The sequence below is a fragment of the Notothenia rossii genome (genome assembly GCF_949606895.1).
Source record: "Notothenia rossii genome assembly, chromosome: 3".
Classification (NCBI taxonomy): domain Eukaryota; kingdom Metazoa; phylum Chordata; class Actinopteri; order Perciformes; family Nototheniidae; genus Notothenia; species Notothenia rossii.
The window spans coordinates 74,326,439-74,347,156 of NC_136901.1; the positions used below are offsets into that span (position 1 = coordinate 74,326,439).

General features: G+C 42.1%; 1 protein-coding gene across 1 annotated transcript in view; it reads right to left on the reverse strand.

The window, feature by feature from the left end:
• Window positions 1–4,278: 4,278 nt before the first annotated feature.
• Window positions 4,279–20,718, reverse strand: part of LOC307033024 (uncharacterized protein) — a gene marked incomplete at both ends in the record, with an annotated part of 38,104 nt that continues 21,664 nt past the window's right edge. The window contains one exon of the mRNA XM_079671294.1: window positions 4,279–4,454. Within this exon, the coding sequence (XP_079527420.1) occupies window positions 4,279–4,454 (176 nt within the window). The remainder of the gene's footprint in view (window positions 4,455–20,718) is intronic.

The following is a 20,718-nucleotide window of genomic DNA, read 5'->3' on the forward strand; positions in this document are numbered from 1 at the left end:
TGCACATCACGCTCTGCCGCTCCGACAGGGAGCTCTATTGTGAACACCTGAACGGCCCGTTCTAACAGCTGTTCACCAGCGGTCCAGTCTGTGCCACAGGGACTCCGGACGCACAGTTAATATTAACGAACGCACCGTAGGTAATGTAGCTGCTGAAGCTAGACCATCATCGCCGAGCAGCAGAGGCTTATTATACATCATGAGCAGAGCCGACAGGCAGGAAGACTCGAGCACTCAGCTCGCGCTTCATTATAATATATATAAAAAAAGCTCGCGGCCGCACATTAATCCGGGTCCCAGACCCCCTCCCATACCCAAAAAATATTTTTATTGCAGATCTACAGGAATCACAAAAACGACCTATTTTGGATTCAAAACGGAGAATTTCGCCGAAAGGTGACAAGTTTGCATCCCTGGACAAGATAACCAAAATCCTTGAATCTACACACAGCAAATAAACTCAAATGACACAACGAGATGTAAAAAGGAGATCACACATAGTCGATATAGAACTGGCCGCTTCAATCTGAAGAGCAACTAAAACAAAACACGGGAGTGTATCTTGTTCTTGTGAACACTAATGTTATCCACAGCATACACAGACACCACAAAGTTCTTAAGGAGAAAACTAGTTTCTAAAACAAAACACGTTAGTGTACCTTGTTAGCTAGCTGACATTAACCTTAAACATTGCACTCATATTACTCACTGAAACCTTGTAAAGCCGGTCCCGCATGCTGGCTCTTACAGAACCGCTCCCTTTCGTGTATGTACAGCTCTCAACATGCCCAGACTTGTAGTGATTTTCACCTCGTTTTATACTTTTTCGCCTCATTCTGAAAGAAACAGGTGAAATTTACTAACGTGACAGCCATCTTTGTGATGGTGACGCGTATTGTGCGAGACCAGAGACCTGTAGTTCACTGAGCGGTTTCACACAAAAAAAAATTGTAACTTCACAGTTTTACGACACATTTTTATTTTTTTGACTTGCAAAATGTTCTTTTAATTTGACAAACATCATATGTGTCATTCGTGGCACAATTCAAACGGGATCGAAAGATGACTTTTCTCTCTCCATTGACGTCAATGTATAATTTTCCGCTTCCGGGGTCCCATGGGTCGGAAGTAGATGGGCGGGACTTCGCCTCTCTATAGGTAGATTGTTCAGCAGCTTATTACGACCTATAGTCACGTTTTAAAGTGTAGCACCTCTAGTGGTCGTGTAAGAAACAACAATTTACGTCATATGGGCTTATGCTACAGTTGACTGCAAACGCTCCTGAGGGTCGTATATTCACAAATAACCCTCTCTGGAAAATCCTATTTTTTTTTAGTTTGGCCATTAAAAGGCTTTTTGATTTGATTTCTAGCGAGAAGTGTATATTGTACTTTTAGAATCCACGTCCAGTGGATGTGTAGGATCTATAGTTTGATAGATATTACGCAGATGATTTGAGGTCTCGCCAGGAGAACGTGTATATGCTAAGTCTTTCTCCTATTCATTTCTATTGACGGCAGCGTCCATGTAAAGTTAGCGTCAACCCTCACGGGGTGAAAACAGTATTTCCGGTCTCGAAGTTTTCATAATAGAAGCGGAAGTATTCCCTTCACTGTCAAATGATTACACAGTGATATCTGCAGTACTCATCCACTAAAAAACATCAGTTTATCCTTGTTAATTACACAACATTGATTGGTTTAAATTGTGCACAATGCTTTTGTGTTTTTAACCTTCGATTCGGAGAAACACATTTTTTCGGAGTTTAGGATGGCCGAACACATTACACTACCCATAATCCTCAGCTATCGCTTGGGACTACAACATCCGCTTTGCTTGACAAACTCCGTGATTTGTCCTCAAGCTCTGTGATTGGATGTTGGAGTTGCAGTGCGCCAAGGTTACGCTGGGTGTCAAACAGCTCTTTGAAATGGAATGAAACCACGGCAGGCTATCCAAAACTGGACTCGAACGAGTCCACCCACACCCCACAACTGGCTAATTGTGTTTAGCAACATGTTCTATGGCATGTCTCTACTGGGAATTGTAGTTTCAAAAGACGTTTTCGTATTTCCCATTATTAGAAGTTGCCAGTATTAAACTGTGTAAATCCATGGAGGTTTAGGGGATGGGAAACACATTGGTGTTATCAAATTTAAATCATATAATTAATAAATGGATGAAAATTGCTTGTGTCCATAATGGGCAGTATTAATGTACCCACATGACAGCTAATCGATCATCTTAAGATAAGATATGATAAAATATAGTTTATTGATCCCAAGTTGGGAAATCTTTTTGTTACAGCAGCATGTACAACATGCAATTTAGTGTTACTTTGTAATTCTACTCCACTACAATTAAGAGGTTAACCTGGTATTTTTACTCCACTACATTTATTTAAGTTACTTTGCAAATTCTGATTAATGATGTGAAATATATATAACCCTTAACGCAGAGTTTAGTTACACCTGAGTAAAATTCAGGGAAGGTGATTGTCAAGTGCCAAAATAAACTATGCAATATATTAGACGTTAAGTACTTTGTCAGGCTTAATATATATGTAGATTATTGTAGATTCCCACCAAAGTTTTTTTCTTATTCAAAAGAAGACCTTAACTTAATGTATTCTTTAATGTTTAAATAAAGCCTTATTAGTTTGTCTGTTTTGCACATCCTCCTATAAATATATTTGGACGTCCTGCACTGTTTTATTGTAGAGATCACTAAAGTATCTTCTTGATATTTTATATTCTATATTTCTATCATTGACCTTCTACCTTCCCCCTATTTTGTATGTAGGCTACTACTAAAAATGTTTCATAAAATATAACATATTCAACATAAAAATTCAATAACGTGCTTTAACCACTAGGCGGTGCGGGTTAAAAAACTGTCAAGTTTACAGTGTTAACACAATAAATTATACTTTCCAGTATAATTTTCAGTTTAGTTTATGAGGGATTTATTTTGTTATCCACACATATTGTTTTGATATTTGTAACACCAAACGGACAGAAAAGATGGTCTTAACATGACCCAATGGTCTAGTTCAGGGGTTCCCAAAGTGTGAGGCGCGCCTCCCCTGGATGGCGCCAGAGAACTTCAATGGAGGCGCAGCCGCCAGAAAAAAATAAAGAGAAACAGTGAAATCTAGCTAGTTAACTTCAGCTAAATGTATGCGAGCGGCAAAATATGGATTGATTTTTAGTGAAGTTACCTAAAGTGAGAGAGGAGACAGCGTCTGTCAGAAAACGGAGGAAGTATGACAATAATTATTTGAAGCTAGGATTTTCATGGACCGGTCCCAATGACACTCCACTGCCACAGTGTGTTATCTGCTACGAGGTGCTAGCTAATGACAGTATGAGACGATGTAAACTCCGGCGTCCTATTGAGACAAATGTTTGGTGACCAAGCCACAGGAGTTTTTTGACCGGAAGCTCAAGGAATTGCAGTCACAGAAAAATGTCATTGACACATTTAGCACTGTGAATACAAAGGCAACCGAAGCATCATACTGAGTGGCGTTACGGATAGCAAAGGCAGGTAAACCTCATAACATTGGTGAAACGTTACTCCTCCCTGCTGCTAAAGACATCTCCGTCTCAACTATTTCTCTCCGAGTGCAACGTATGAGGAAGCTGCCATCCTTAACCTCAACATGTTTAAAACATAAAGATAAAGAGGTTTAAAAAAGCTATTGTTTAATGTTTTAAGGAGGACACTCAGCAAATCAAAAAAGAGAAAGGTAGCGAAAACAGAGCATTTTATGACATTTTCTCTTACCGGACCTCTTTGAAATGCAATTGAATACCCCTGCATTATAGCAACAACAACAATAATAATAATAATAATAGCAGTAATAATTGGGAGGGGGGGGCGTGGCTGTGATTATGTTCTCTGAGGGGAGGCTCACCTTCCCACACTTTGGGAACCCCTGGTCTAGTTAATAAAACATAATAATATCAAACATAATATTACTATTAACTTTATTGTGAAGTTAAAACAGAACGGTAAAGAAAAATACAGTTTCAGTCTCTCGATTTGACATGGGAGCCTGCCTGCAGGTGCCAGTCTCAGGACACCTCCACTCTGAGGACACCTCCACTCTCATGACAGGAAGTGCATGCCCGCTAAGAATTACAAAATAAGATCGCCACTATCAGTACAGCGCCACTTTCCGAACAGGAAATGCACGCAAATACAAAATAAAATCGTACTGACACTTATTATATACATATGTGTATATACATACTGTATATATATATATAAATTCAGCCGGGAGCCTCCACCCCTGAGTCAGACGGTGCGTCTTGGTCATGCTTCATATCGGCCGGCCCGGGAAGGAAGAGACACGCAGAGTGGGGGAAGTCCCCCACCCCATCGCAGAACACCCTCCCGGCCATCAGAGTCGAACCCGCAGGAGGAACCGACCGCCAGAGCACCGGCACTACGATCAGTGAGAGGAGGAAAAAAAATGCAACAAAAAGTGGGGGGGGGGGGCTGGACACAGGCTGTGGGGGACACCCGAGACCAGGCAGTTTCCCCGGTAGAAGGAACCGGGTGAAGTAGCCAAAAATAAATAAATAAATAAAACCGGGGAAAAGTGAAAATAGGCACTCGTGAGGCGGGCAGAGTACCCTGTCAACTCCCGTTACATTCCTCCATGGTGTCATTTGAGCAGAAAATGGCTAACTCAACTTTTACGAGAACCAGGCTGAGGGGGTCAAAAGGGCTTGACCAAGGCCGACCCAAAGTGCATGGTGAGCGGACTCATCACCTCCGTGATGAGTCTCCATTGTGATTTGAAAACTTCCATCAGACGAGTCCTTCAGGGGGGGGGGGCGGGGAAAAACACATGTTCGTCAGAATCGTCACTTCCTGTACTGAGAGTGGAGGTGTCCTGACAGTGGAGCCTACACCGGAACTGTCCTGAGAGTGGGGGCCTGCAGGCAGACCCCTCTCCGATTTGAAGCTTATGCATTGTACCATGAACCTGTATAGACCTGTAACAGTCAACTGGTGAGGAGTTCGAAAGGTAGTTTCTGAAGATGTTGTGTCTACTGCACAACATGCAGCCTGATATATGGTCTCTCTCCAACATCATCCCGGTGCCTAAAGCTGGAGACCTCTCAAAGCCAGACAACTAACGAGGCATCAGCCTGACATGTATCACCGCAAAGGTTTACAACCGGATGATACTGAACAGGATACGGCACGCCATCGACCCTCACCTGAGGGAGAACCAGAATGGCTTTCGAGAGGGGAGAACCACCGTAGCCCAGATCTTGGCGCAAAGGAGAATGATCGAGGAGGTGAAAAAGGATAACCTGCCTGCTGTACTGTGCTTTATCGACTTCAAAAAGGCATTTGACTCGATCCACAGAAGCACAATGGTGAAGATCCTTGAGGCCTACGGTGTCCCTCCCAATCTACTCCGGGCAATAAAGACCATGTATGCAGGAACAAGGGCCAGGGTGGTGACCCCAGATGGCAACAGCGAGGAGTTTGACATCCTGGCTGGGGTAATGCAGGGGGACACCCTGGCCCCCTTCCTCTTCATCATGGTCCTGGATTACGCGCTCAGGAAGGCCATCAGTGGACGAGAGCAGGATCTTGGCTTCACTCTAATACCAAGGAGTTCGAGAAGACACCCCACAGTAGTCCTGACAGACCTGGACTATGCGGACGACATCAGCCTGCTCTCCGACAGTGTTGAACAAGCACAGGAACTCCTGAACAGAGTGGAGTCAGAGTGTGCCAAGTTTGGCCTTAGGCTAAACGCCAAGAAAACTGAGGTTATCACCTATAACATCTTACCGGAACATCCACCTCTGACAACAACAGAAGGCACTGTGCTTAAAGAAGTCAAGGACTTCAAGTACCTGGGCTCATGGGTCAACTCAACCGAGCAAGATCTTAAGGTGAGGAAGGCACTTGCATGGAGGGCCCTGAACGGCATGACCAGTGTATGGAACTCAAACCTCCCCGTCAAATCAAACTCAGCTTCTTCTATGCAACGGTAGAGTCTGTTCCCCTCTATGGCAGTGAATGCTGGACCCTGAAGCCAACCCTGCAAAAGTCTCTAGACGGATGCCACACCAGAATGTTGCGAGCAGTACTTAACATCAGCAAGAGTGTACATGTAACCAACAACATCCTGTACGAGGGAATACCAAGGGTGAGCGAGAGAATTGCAGCCAGGAGAATGAGACTAGCAGGACATTGCCAAAGGCATCAAGAGCTGCCAGCCGGCAAATTGGTGCTGTGGGAACCAACACACGGGCATCGGTCACGAGGACGTCCCGCACAAACATACGTGGACGTACTCAAGAACGACGCAGGAGCACAAAGTACCAATGAACTGGCCAGATGTATGGAGAACCGGGATGACTGGAAGCGACGATGGAGGGCTCGTCTGAGGACGACCTAGACAGATGTTACAAATAAGGTACACACAGCATACAATGCCATAATAACTTTGTATTATTAGTGTAGGACACTTATGTATGTATAACATCTGAAGATGTGTAGTTTTATTCATGTTTTCACATAATTTTAAAGGATAATGCTATATTATTTCACATATTGTAGTTCTACATATATTAATATCTGATTAGTAAAACATTATAGACAGAAAGGTATATCCGTCATTTAATGGTAAGCTATTGAAATTCTGATTCCATAGATGTGTCTCCCATCACCCAAAACCCCTGACTATTCTCTCAACTCAGTATTTACATTGTTATATTCAAAGAAAATCTGTAATATCCTTAAAAACTACAAGTCCTTTTATATCAGCTGTGCACCGTTAAATATTACATTACATTGCATTTAGCTGACGCTTTTATCCAAAGCGACTTAGAATAAGTGCATTCGACCAGGAAGATACAACCTTGAAGAAAACAGAATCATATAAGTACATCAGGTTTCATAGAGCCAAAAATGTCAAGTGCTACTCAACTGGCTTTAGATAAGCCAGCCCTTTATTAGTATATAAGTGCTTTGTTAGTAATTCTATCGCTCGAAGTGGAGTCGAAAGAGATGAGTTTTCAGTCTGCGCCGGAAGATGTGTAAGCTTTCTGCTGGCCTGATTTCAATTGGGAGCTCATTCCACCATTTTGGAGCCAGGATAGCAAAGCCACGAGTTTTTGCTGATGGGAACTCGGGTCCCCCTCGCAGTGCTGGTGCAGCGAGCTGTTTGGCCAATGCAGAGCGGAGTGCACGCGCTGGGGTGTACGGTTTAACCATGTCCTGGATGTAGGAAGGGCCAGATCCATTCGCAGCATGGTACGCAAGTACCAGTGTCTTGAAGTGAATTCTAGCAGTTACCGGAAGCCAGTGAAGGGAGCGGAGGAGCGGCGTGGTGTGGGAGAATTTTGGAAGGTTGAAGACCAGGCGAGCCACTGCATTCTGGATGAGCTGCAGAGGTCGGATGGCACATGCAGGCAAACCAGCCAGAAGGGAGTTGCAGTAGTCTAGGCGTGAGATGACGAGAGCCTGGACCAGAACCTGTGCTGATTTCTGGGTCAGGTGGGGACGTATCCTCCTGATGTTGTAAAGCGTGTATCTGCAGCAGCGGGTTGTAGCAGCAATGTTTGCAGTGAAGGACAGTTTATTATCTAGGATCACACCCAGATTCCTTGCAGTCTGAGTCGGGGAAACAACAGAGGTGTCGATGATGATTGTAAGGTCAAGAGTGGGACAATCTTTTCCCGGAAGGAAAAGCAGTTCAGTCTTGTCAAGGTTGAGCTTGAGGTGATGAGCAGACATCCACTGAGAGATGTCTGCTAGACAAGCAGAGATGCGTGCGACGACCTGGGTCTCTGTGCGGGGATAAAGGACAGAATTAGTTGGGTGTCGTCAGCGTAGCAGTGGTATGAAAAACCATGCGGGCTAATGACAGACCCGAGCGAGTTTGTGTACAAGGAGAAGAGGAGGGGACTAAGAACAGAGCCCTGAGGGACCCCTGTAGTTAATTGACAAGGGTCGGACTCGGACCCTCTCCAAGTTACCCTGTAGGTGCGGTCTTTGAGGTATGAGGTGAGGAGGGAAAGTGCAGTGCCTGAAACTCCAAGTTCTTGGAGAGTGCGAAGGAGGATTGATGGTTCACCGTGTCGAATGCAGCAGACAGGTCCAGAAGGATGATGACAGAGGAGAGGGAGGCTGCTTTAGCAGTGTGCAGTTCCTCAGAGACAGCAAGGAGAGCAGTTTCTGTTGAGTGACCTGCCTTGAAACCAGACTGGTGCGGATCCAGAAGGTTGTTCTGATGGAGATAACAGGAGAGTTGTTTAAAGACAGCGCGTTCAAGTGTTTTAGACAGGAACGGGAGGAGAGAGACAGGCCTGTAGTTTATAACATCAGACGGGTTGAGAGTGGGTTTCTTTAGGAGAGAGTTTACTCTTGCCTCCTTGAGACTGTTTGGAAAGTGACCAGAAGTTAGAGAAGTGTTGATGAAATGGAATAGAAACGGTAGAATATCAAGAGCGATAGTCTGAAGGAGGTTTGAGGGGATAGGGTCCAGAGGACAGGTGGTAGGACGGGCAGAGGTAACGAGGGTAAGAACCTCACTTGGAGAGAGAGGGGAGAAGGAGGTCAGTGGGTGAAGGGAGGGTCTGGTGACCCAGCGGTGAGTCAGAAAAAGAAGAGCGAATATCATCAACCTTCTTTTCAAAGTGGTTAACAAAGTCGCTTGACAGAAGGGAGGAGGGGCTTTGGGGGGGTCCAAGAGGGTGGAGAAGATAGAAAATAGTTTTTTGGGATTGGAATAGGAAGATTGGATCTTATCTTGAAAGAAAGTGCTTTTTGCCTCAGAGATCGAAGCAGAGAAAGAGGAGAGGAGAGCCTGATAGGTTAGGAGGTCGTCATGGTGTTTGGATTTCCACATTTTCCGCTCTGCTGCCCTAAGGATGGTTCTATTAGCACGCAGTGCATCATTTAGCCAGGGAGCAGGAGGGGACTGACGAGCCCGCCGAGATGTGAGAGGACAGAGAGAGTCCAGAGAGGATGAGAGAGTAGAGAGGAGAGTTTTCTGCAGCAGAGTTTGGAGGCAGGAGTTGGAACGAATCAGAGGAAGGGAGGGCTGAGAGCACCGATGAGGCAAAGGTAGAGGGAGAGAGGGAACGAAGGTTGCGGCGGTGCAGAATTAGAAGAGATTAGGTTGTTACGTTTGGAAAGGGGTAGAGAGAATGAAATGAAGAAGTGATCGGATGTGTGGAGCGGGTTTACAGAGAGGTTAGAAGTAGTGCAGTTCCTTAAGAATATGAGATCAAGCACATTGCCAGCGTTATGAGTTGGTGGGGACGGAGACAGTGAGAAAGCAAAGGTGGTTAACAGAGATGTTAGTTCAGATATCTTCCCTGTCTGGAGGTTGAAGTATCCGAGAAGTACAGCGGGAGGGCCAGTTTCAGGGATGTGTGAGAGGAGATTATCTAACTCCTCCAAGAAGTCGCCCAAGGCGCCTGGTGGACGGTAGAGAACAACAATGGTTAATTGTATAGGATGGGTTACTGTGACAGCATGGAATTCAAAGGTGGAAGGAGTGAAGTTAGGTAGCTTGAAGAGGGAAAAGCTCCAGTTGGGAGAGAGCAGGAGACCAGTGCCACCTCCTCTGCCAGAGGGTCTGGGTGTATGGGAGAAGGAATATGCTGTGGAGAGAGCTGCTGGGGTGGATGTGTTGGATGGAGTGATCCAGGTCTCCGTGAGAGCAAGGAAATCCAGAGACTGCAGGGAAGCGTAGCCAGAAATGAAGTCAGCCTTAGGAACAGCTGACTGGCAATTCCACAGGCCCCCTGAAACGAGATGTTGGATCTCAGTGGAGCATGTGGGATACACAAGAGCAGGCCGGTTATATCGATTAGGAGATACACGGGGCCAGTGATAATTGCTTGAGGACACATGAACAGGAATGAAGAAAATACACATGATTATAGCATGAGGGGCTAAAAAACCAAAGAGAATTGAATAAAACAAAAGAAAACACCAGCGATACTAAGCTCAATCAAAGTAGGATTTGCCTCCTCTTTGCCTCCCTCGTGACTCCAACAGGACTCCAATGTCTTTGTCAGTCTTACTCCCGCAGGACTCCAATGTCTTTGTCAGTCTTCGTCTGGCTGAAGCTGACGCTCCAGGAAAGAGCTACCTAAGATGGACACCTGATTGCTGAGTTCTCACAGCTGTGGGGGCACGCCCCTCTAATTAGTTAACTCTCTTCAGCTGGTGGGCGACAGCAGAGTGTTCCTGCCTATTGTAATACAGGGTTGAGGCGCGTGACCCACTGAGACCTGTGTTACAGGTTGAGTTGAGCAGATCTGAGATTTAAAATCTCTCAGAAATCGCCATTTTAGCTACAATAACTACAGAACAATTATACAGAGTAGAATAAATGAAACAGAGAAGTCTATTTAAACAAGAATATAACTTACAGTGATTGCTGAATCAGTATAGGTAGTGTCCTCAAACTATTGATCTACACATCCAATGGACGTGGATTCTAAAAGTACAATATACACTTCTCGCTAGAAATCTAATCAAAAAGCATTTTAATGGCCAAACTATCCTACAATTTAGGATTTTCCAGAGAGGTTTATTTGTGAATATACGACCCACCGGAGCATTTGCAGTCAACAGGAGCACTAGAGGTCGAAAACTTTAAAACGTGATTATAGGTCCTAATAAGCGCTTGAACAATCGACCTATTTGGTCGTATGAGTTGGAGGACTTGTTGGCAAAAACTGCAAAATATACAACAGGGAAACTTTAGAAACTGCAAACTTTTCTTCCGGCACCAGGAGTGGTGATTAAACAGAGGTAAAACATAGTACAGAGACATATTATTTAGGGGGATATGAGGTCATGACCCTATAAGAGTTTTTGTTTTTTTAAAGTTATAAAATAAATATACATATATTGAAGAGTATAATTCCTAGATGAAAAATACGAATAGCAAAGTATTGTTTTATGTTGGAAAAACTTTTCAAAAGGAATGTTTTTGCTTTGGCAAGGAGTAGTAAATGTCCCATAAATATGAATGTGAAGGTAGGCAACTTAAATGTATGATTTTTAAATTACTTAAATAACGTTTAATTGTCTTGGTAGCCTTGCCATCAGCTGCAAAAATGTTTCCCTGTTGTATCTCAAATGTTGCAATTATATCCTGGTTAAAGGCTACTTTCTGAACTGCTGAGTATGTTTGAACACAATTAAATGCACATAGATGTGTGGCAAAGATGTCAATAATTCAGCTGGCTTTTTATGTATTATTTGTGTTCTTCTTGATTTACAGTAATCTGCATTTAATACGCCTACCATCTTTGTGCCTGCACTTCAGAAAAATGTGAAATAACTATGAAGAATTGTAACAATTCTTTGATTTGTGTATTATATTGTTTCGTCTTTGCTTTGGTCATAATGATATTACAGATTATATATATATGAGTTTAGAAAATGCCTTCGATTTTGACCTCAAATTAATTTGCCACAATCTAATTGACTCTTCAAATGTACCAAAATGTTCAACACAAAGTTGGTCTTAGAGGGGGCAATTTATATATATGGAATTAACATTTTCTATCAAAATACGTTAAATGTAATGTCTTCTCTTTTTCCAGTGCCCTTTATTCTGAGAAAAGTTCTTATTTTATGAAAATGTAAGAAAAGACGGTACTGCCTGAAAAAAGTGTTTAACAATTTGTTACTTGTTGACAATGTTATCATGATCAGATTAGCATTAACTGAAAGCAATGCCCTGCCTTCAGCCTCATGCAGCTACTGACTGTACACCATGCTTCTTCAAGTAGTGCTCCTACTAAAGTTTTATAAAAAAGTATATTCAACAAGGAAAATAACTATATGTTGTGAGTGTTTACCAAAGTTTGGATCTCAAATTTCAGTATTTAATGCTGAAAGACCTAAATCCAAACTAAATCAAAATCATGTTTAGGAAAAGCGGACAAAAAGATTGTCCATGTAAACTCTATTGTTTCATTTTGTGGTCTCGTCAACACTGACTCTAATTTTCTTTTAGACTGTAATGGCCATGCCCCTATAAAAGGTGGTTTCATGGCCGACAGGATGAAGTAAAACTCCAGGGATTCCTCACTTGCCACATCATCATTGAACTTTTACAGGGAGCTCTGGAAGGCAGAAAAAGCTAAATCTCCTCGGTCTATTGAATTATCAAGTACAGTAACTCAGAATGCACTTTTGAGGACCTGTAGAAAAGAAACAATGTTAAAATTCTATGTATCTGCAAACAACACGTTCTCACTCCCAACCCGTCACATATTGACGGACGGCCCACGGGCAGGGCGTCCCATAGACCTTCATAGACCTCCCATAGCGTTGATAATAGACGCCATGAGAACGCTCCCCGGCAAATGCTACCCCGACGGTCGGTTGTTATTGTTAATATTAATATAATAATTCTTTATTTATTAATAGTCACACTCGATTTCGCCGATGTTCTTGTAGCCCCAGCTGGTCGACACCTCTTTTAGCAGAAACAAAGGCTACATTAATGTATTCCGGTTGTGGAATTAATGGACGTGCCTTTATGGCGTTATGCCATATGACCAATGTTAAAATACAGTCCATGCAGGACTCGGAGGCAAATATACTCTCTCTCTCCACAAGTGAGAATATAAAGAACAAAATAATAACTTATTCTCACACAAAAAATGTCAACTGTACACACATTTCATTTCCTGGACCTATACCAAAGTTTGAATGTAGGCCTCCTGCAACAACCTACATTGTAACAGAAAATGTCCTATTGGGAATTCAGTTCCACAATAATAATGAAGCCTCCAGGAGCAGATGAGCCTAAGGGCTAATAGCTCATCTTCAGTCTGCTGATGTTTGCTATTGCCATTTCTGTGGTGGCAAAGTAAAAAAGAAAAGAAAAAAGACAACAATTAAGGACAAGTGTGTGCTTTTTCAACTTTTGACCTCGGTCACAGCCTTCTCTCCATTATTTGAGCAAATGCCTTCTTCCTGAGTCACTTCTCTCCTCCATCACAGCGGCTGTGCATATCACTTTTGCGTTGCTTGCGGAGCCTGCGTTTGTGCTCGGTTGATGACGGTCCTCCTCCTCATTCACTTGTTCACTTTCGCTGGTAATATTCTCCTCTGTACCTCTCTTCCGAATACCTCCCGTTTTGAGCCACGTTTTTAACATCATTCAGCTTTCTTCTTTCTTTAGCTTGCTTGCAACGTTAGCGGGTAGTAAGGTCGTAATTAGCAACGCCAGAAATAAAATAAAATAAATGTTTTCGTTTTTAAATCTAAAAACAGCAATAGCCTATTAGAACTAATTTAAACCACCGTTTCAATTATCTCAAGCTTATTTTCATTCGTTGTAGTATTTTGATAGTATGATTTATTTTTAAATTAATGTTATTCAATCAAGCCTCAAACTGATGGCACTTGTCCCTATAGCCTGTTTTAAATTGAAGTTGTCTGAGGTCCTTACCATCAGCTGCTCTTGCAGTAATAATAGTTTACCTTAATGTCCCGACTGTGCACAATGTAGTGACTGCTTTTCGTCTTTTTGTTTACTTTGTTGTGTTTCCTGTATTTTATATGTCTGTGTTATGTGTAAAGGTTAAAGGTGGGGTAGGTACGTTTGAGAAACCGGCTCGAGATACACTTTTTGTTATATTCCATGAAATGCTCTTAACATCCCGATAGCAATGAATATCTTTAGTGCTTTGACAAAAAATCCATAAAAAAATGTCATCTGTGGAATGCTCTGTAAGGAAGTGGCATATTTTTTCCGGTTGTGTATTTTCAAATTCTCGCTCACTCGAGCTGGTTTCTCCAAAATTACCTACCCCACCTTTGAATAAAAAAAAAAAAAAAAAGATTAATTAATCTTTTTTTTTTTTTTTTATATGTCAGATTCGTCCACGTACCACAAGCGGGAGCTGGCGTACCACCAGTGGTACGTGTACCACAGGTTGAGAACCACTGGGTTAGGGTATTGTTGCGCACGGACATTATAGTTAACCGGACTTCCTGTTGATGTGAAATCCGAAAACATTTAAAAAAATTAAATAATACTTTATTACGAGTTTGCTTGCTTTTCTCTTTGAAGGTCATCACATAACGGCATTGTAATACACGGTTCGGCTGCATTAAATATTACATATCTGCCGTAGTTCGCTATTTATAGAGCCCTGGAGAGGACTTCTAGACAAACAGGAATAACTGCCGCCGAAACTGAATATGTGACGTGGATCATAAATATATCAGCAATCAAACAAAATCTTCAATTTCTCTTCACACAATACGTCTCCTCGCAGTATCAATACTAATTCGGCTGACTTTTATATTTGATTCAATCGGTATATTGGTATATGTACACCATAACGGTGCACAGCTAATAGAAATAGACACCTGGTGGTTAAAGCACGTTATTGAAATGTATTATTTGTATTATTAGATATTAATAGGGGACACAGACAGACAAACTAATAAGGCTTTATTTAAACATCAAAGAATACTTTAGGTTAAGGTCTTATTTTGAATAAGAAAAAAGCTTTGGGGGTATACATATTAAGCCTGACAAAGTACTAATATATTGCTTTCCTGCAATGCTAACTACTGTATGTTTAAGCACTTATTTGAACTGATATTATACATATGGACTATACTCTTATAAGATGTATGTAGATAGTATAAGAAATGTGCAGAATGACAGTTTAATGGAGGAGGTATACACACATATTGATAGATGTCTTGTAATACACTGTTGAGGAACCTGCGACCCAGGTTTTTCATCTCCGACCTTGTCAGGTATTGAACAATCAATAAATAAAGAAAATAGAATTATTAAATATAAAACACAGCATTTGTGTGATTATACTAAATGATTTACAAATAAACACCACTGCATATTTACAACCGTTACACATGCTGATGTAACACACATTTTTCCAACTTAGGATCAATAAAGTATATCTTATCTCTTTCGACTCCACTTCGAGCGATATAATTACTAACAAAGCACTTATATACTAATAAAGGACTGGTTTATCTAAAGCCAGTTGAGTAGCACTTGAAATGTTTTAGCTCTATGAAACCTCATGTACTTATATGATTCTGTTTTCTTCAAGTTTGTATCTTGTTGGTCGAACGCACTTATTGTAAGTCGCTTTGGATAAATGCGTCAGCTAAATGCAATGTAATGTAAGATGATCGATGGCTACTGCCATATTTTACTCTGAACCTTGACAAGTGCATGTTTCAGGCTTATCAATTAACAACAGGAGGGGTCACAGACATAAGACCAGCTGTTAAATAAAGCTCTTCTGACCTTAGCTGTGATGTGGGTATATATTAATGCTGCCCATTATGGGCACAAGCAATTTTCACCCATTTATCAATTATATGTTTTAAATTTGAGTGTTTCCTATCCCCTAAACCTTCAGGGATGTACACAGTTTAATACTGGCAACTTCTTATTATGGGAAATATGAAAACGTCTTTTAAAACTACAATTCCCAGTAGAGACGTTCCATAGAGCATGTTGCATGCAAAACACACAATAGCCAGCATGTGTAGTTCTGGGGACGGGGTGGGGGAGGGGGGGACGGGGTGGACCGGTTCAAATCCAGTTTTGGACAGTCTGCCGTGGTTCCATCCCAGTTCAAAGTGTTGTTTGACGCTCGGCGTAAAACCTCGGCGAACACTCAAACATCCAATCACAGAGCTTGAGGACTATCACGGGGTTTGTCAAGCAAAGCGGAGAGAATACTTACTTCCGGTTGTAAAATTCTCTAAAGCAACCTGACAGACTCCAACTTGTGTTTATTAATCAAACAAATAAATAAACACAAGGATAATTATGTGTTATTGTTGAGTAAATAACAGTGTGTGGTTTAGAAAATAATACAAAATTAGAAGGAAAAAACAATGAAACAATACAGATTTCAGTATTCTGAGCCTCTACTCTCCCCATAACTGATAGCAACAAAAGTACTACATTATTCAATTAAAAATAAAGAAGTAAAAACAATAAGTGTGGCTTGATATTGAGTAAGAAAAAGGTTGATAAATGCTGTGAGAATGGATCTGCGGAGAGCATTTCGCCGCGATCCCAACTCCTCTTACCAACGTTCAGGGACCTCTATGCAAGTCAATGGGACGCCCTGCCCGTTGAAAACTGACTTCCAAGGGGTACCCTGTACATAATAGAGTGACGGGGAGGGGCCCTGACCGTCCATCAATATGTGACGTGTTGGGAGTGAGAACGTGTTGCTGCAAAACGTCCATAAAACCAGTCATCTTTAGTAGAAATAATCTGCATGTCAATTTATAACCACTATTGAGGTTAGAAAGATTGAGGTCTTAGCCAAATTAGGCCCTAAAGACTAGTTTGACCCACAATGTGGAAACTCCTCTTCTACCCCAATGTATGATCATACAGAAGAGGCTAGGACAAGTCACATCTTTAAAAACTGGAACATGTAAAAGTAGAGAAATGTCCTTGAAACAGAATGTTTCCCCACCCCTCAGCCATTAAACTTGTGTGGAATTTTACTTTTTCTGCATCACAGCCTGCAGAGATGTTACACACACCTGCACAGGCCCTACATCCTGCAGACAGGGGAAAGGGCTTGTATAAGACTAAAATGGAAAGGGACAAATGTACGTTTGAAAATGACGGATATAAAAAGCGAAGGAGACGTTAGATGACAATGGAGTGAAAGGCAAAAGCAACTAGAGGAGACTAAAGTTAAAAAAAGACTGAGAGGAAGAGAAAAATTGACAGAGGTGGACAAATCTGGGCCAGCATGGACCCGGTCGCAAAAACGATAAAATAGTACCTGGTCGTCTCTGTTATACACTACAAACACACACACTGACCATCAACTGAGACAGAAATGTGTGTGTGTGCAGTGAGAGGTCATCTTTCACCCAGCATCGAGATCACACCTGGGCTCTCAGTACATATATCTCCACAGGGCTGTTTGAAAACGTACACACACACACACACACACACACACACACACACACACACACACACACACACACACACACACACACACACACACACACACACACACACACACACACACACACACACACACACACACACACACACACACACACACACACACACACACACACACACACACACACACACACACACACACACACACACACACACACACACACACACACACACACACACACACACACACACACCTAGAGGGAAACCACACCCTGTTTGCCTTCAGTCTGCATAATCAAGACACACGAAAATGTCACAATGTTCCCAAGTGCATGTACCCAGCATGCCTTTCTGTGACCAGAGGACCCCCCCCTGTACACTTCAACATCAAGCCCACCACCAACCCTGTCGCCCTTCTCCCCGCCCTCGCCTCCATCCCCACCGCCGCTCCTGGTCGCTTTGCTGTTGCCATGGAGATACCAAGCCCTGCACCTTGAAAAGTGCACTTGGAAGGAGCAGGGGAGAGACAGACAATAATATCCCTCTTCCCAGACAAACAGACACACACAGAAAAACTTGTGTGTTTGTGGAGGTTATTATAGCTAGGTTTGGCAGAGGGGGTTTGTGTGTTTTAATGTGTGCGTGTGCAGGCACGTGTTTGTGTGTTGCTCTGGGAGGTGGGTGTTCAGATGTCCGTTGCCTGTGCATGTGCTAACAGATTGCGAGAAGAGAAATAGAGCTACATGGTCAGACGAGACAAGTGGAGAAAATCTGTTGTATGTGGCGCATATAGAGTTTAATTACAAGTTTCCATGTTAGCTGAAAGTATTTATTCTCCACTTCTGTGGTGGCGTTCAAGCACATTCTGAAAAAATAAAAACAATAACAACAGCTCAGGATGAAAATAAAACACACACATGCTCTTACTGTTTTATTCATTTATTAGAGTTACCTACACTTGCCAACAGCAATGGAGTGTCACCTTTTTTCTAAGGGATGTTCTTAATAAAAAGGTGTTATGGAATCCAAAGATGATTTAATTCTGCTTTTTTGTTTTTGCTCAAGTGTGTATTATATTTTTCTGACTAAGTGCTGTAAGTGCCAGAGGATTATGCTGCTTTTCCCTTGTTTGCAACTTGATTATTCTGCATGTATTATGGGCTATACAGAGTGAGCATATGCCACATTGTGTCCTGCAGGGCCGCCATGGCGGGTCTCTCCAATGACTCCTGCTGTCCTAGCAAGGTCAGGCAGCAGGCCACCATGTGTAGCCATGTATTAGCATGCCTTATGAGTGCAAGGACAGGTGTTCTCAGTATCTCAGAGAGGTTACATGATGAAGCATCAAAGCTCCATGACAGCACATCAGGCCAAAGCCATGAACCCCTGCACAGGTGGCTGCTGAAAGTCAATTCGCATAACTCCACATGGAGAGAAATGCACAGGGGACTCTGGGTGTGTAGGCATCTTTGTGTATGTGTGTGTAGGCAAAGACGCAAGTGAGAAAAACACAATGCATATCTAATTAAAGCCAAAACCACACAGGTACACTGCAACTGGAGCTTTTTAAAGCTCAAAGTCTAATAGAAGTGTAACCATACCAACACCCAAACTCACCGGGAAAATCATCACAAGCACATGATTGTGTTATAAAAAAGGATATAAAGAATTTGTCTTGCTCTCTTATGCTTGTCTGAAAGAGATAACAAATAATGGGGCTGGATTTATCTGTTTATCTGGTTATCCACTGGCTACAATCATAGACTGTATTGCTACAATGCAACCCCTAAAATAAGGGCTGAATCCTCCAAAAGACAGCCAACGGATTAGGAGATTGAAACTTCTTAAAACACAGCAAACTGTTTTCATCCCTAGACACAAACTGGCCCATAACTAAAAAATGTGGTCCAATCACTGGTGATGTCATAACTTAAGTCAGAACAACAGTCTGCCCCTCCAATAAGAATATTGATCATTATGAACCTCAGTTGAAAGCAACAGCAGGAGAAACAAAGACTAAAATATTGATTTTTAAGATTGTGACACACAATGGATTATAGATTCTAACCAATTGGGAAAGTTGATTAGCATTTTGCCCATATGAAAGCATAGAATCCATGCAGAAATATTTGAAATGTATTTAGAAAACCAATTTGTATAATTATATTGCACTAAAGATTTAGAGACGTGCAATTTGCTACATGCATTAGTCTCAGTCGCCTGAAATTGAAGGTTTTCACAAAAAGGTAAACTGATTGCTTTTGTCAATACTTTTTACTTTTCTTTGGGTGCATTGCTGTGAAAACCCATGGAGCTCAACCCTCAGGTAAATGGTGCCTTTACTTATTCACTAGCAAAGCCAATACATCGCTGGACACTGCAGGACAACGTTCAGGTGTGTTTTATTTGGACACACACACACACACACACACACACACACACACACACACACACACACACACACACACACACACACACACACACACACACACACACACACACACACACACACACACACACACACACACACACACACACACACACACACACACACACACACACACACACACACACACACACACACACACACACACACACACACACACACACACACACACACACACACACACACACACACACACACACACACACACACCTATTGACTGTTATGCACCATATGTTATCTAAGCTCTCAGTGGGTGCCGATGGCCTATTTCCCTTCATGCCCTTAACTGATCTGATCGGCCCGGGTGCCCCTTTAGGATAAGCGATCACCTCACATCTGGAGCATGGAGGTGAGCATGATTTAGCATTACTGATATCTAATGCAACTATATTAAACTAGATTAATCACGTGTGGTTTTACTAGGTATCATTAGAGTGTAATTAGACTTTTAAAAAAGCATGAATAAATGACTCGATAAAATCCTACATTTTCAAACAGCTGTTGGGGAAATCAGCTATTGTTGTTCTCTCTTCCAAATCATGCACTAAATTAATATTTCTTAATCTTCAACTCTCCTAAGAAGATTAGTATTATTCTTTTTCTCTGGATGATTTTTAATCTTTGTTTGGCGCCGGCTTGTTCCAGTGAGCAGGTCAAGAGACAAGTGGATTTTCCCAGGCTGCCTTAAGTCGGAAAGGGCGTGTTGATGCAGGGCGGTCCGGCCTGTAATTCCACCAGCACCTCGTCCCACAGAGAGGCAGCCGTGCCAGCAGAGACAGATTCTGCTCCCTGACCTCAGTGGACCTGCTGAATTTAACCTGACCACAGGAAGCTCAAGGTCCTGCCCAGGAATGAGTACTATTGTTATACTGTAATTATCGCTGGGAAAGTATGTTTGTGTGCGGTTTAGAGAGAGATAAATAAAAAGTCTTTCTATTTAAGAGAACTGTGCAGAGACTGGACTGTTTTGTTTTTAAAAAGTTCCCGTCAAAGGATCAAAAAGTACACAAAGGTGGCATTATCATTCAAACAAATATTTTAAGGTGACTACTGTGATCAGTGATCTGCAGTATTGAGATGAACTTTTGTTATTGACCAAATACTTATTTTCCACCATAATTTGCAAATAAATTCTTTAAAAATCAGACAATGTGATTTTCTGGATTTTCTTTTCTCATTTTGTCTCTCATAGTTGAGGTATACCTAGGAAGAAAATTACAGGCCTCTCATCTTTTTAAGTGGGAGAACTTGCACAATTGGTGGCTGACTAAATACTTTTTTGCCCCACTGTATATACATTTACATGTACTA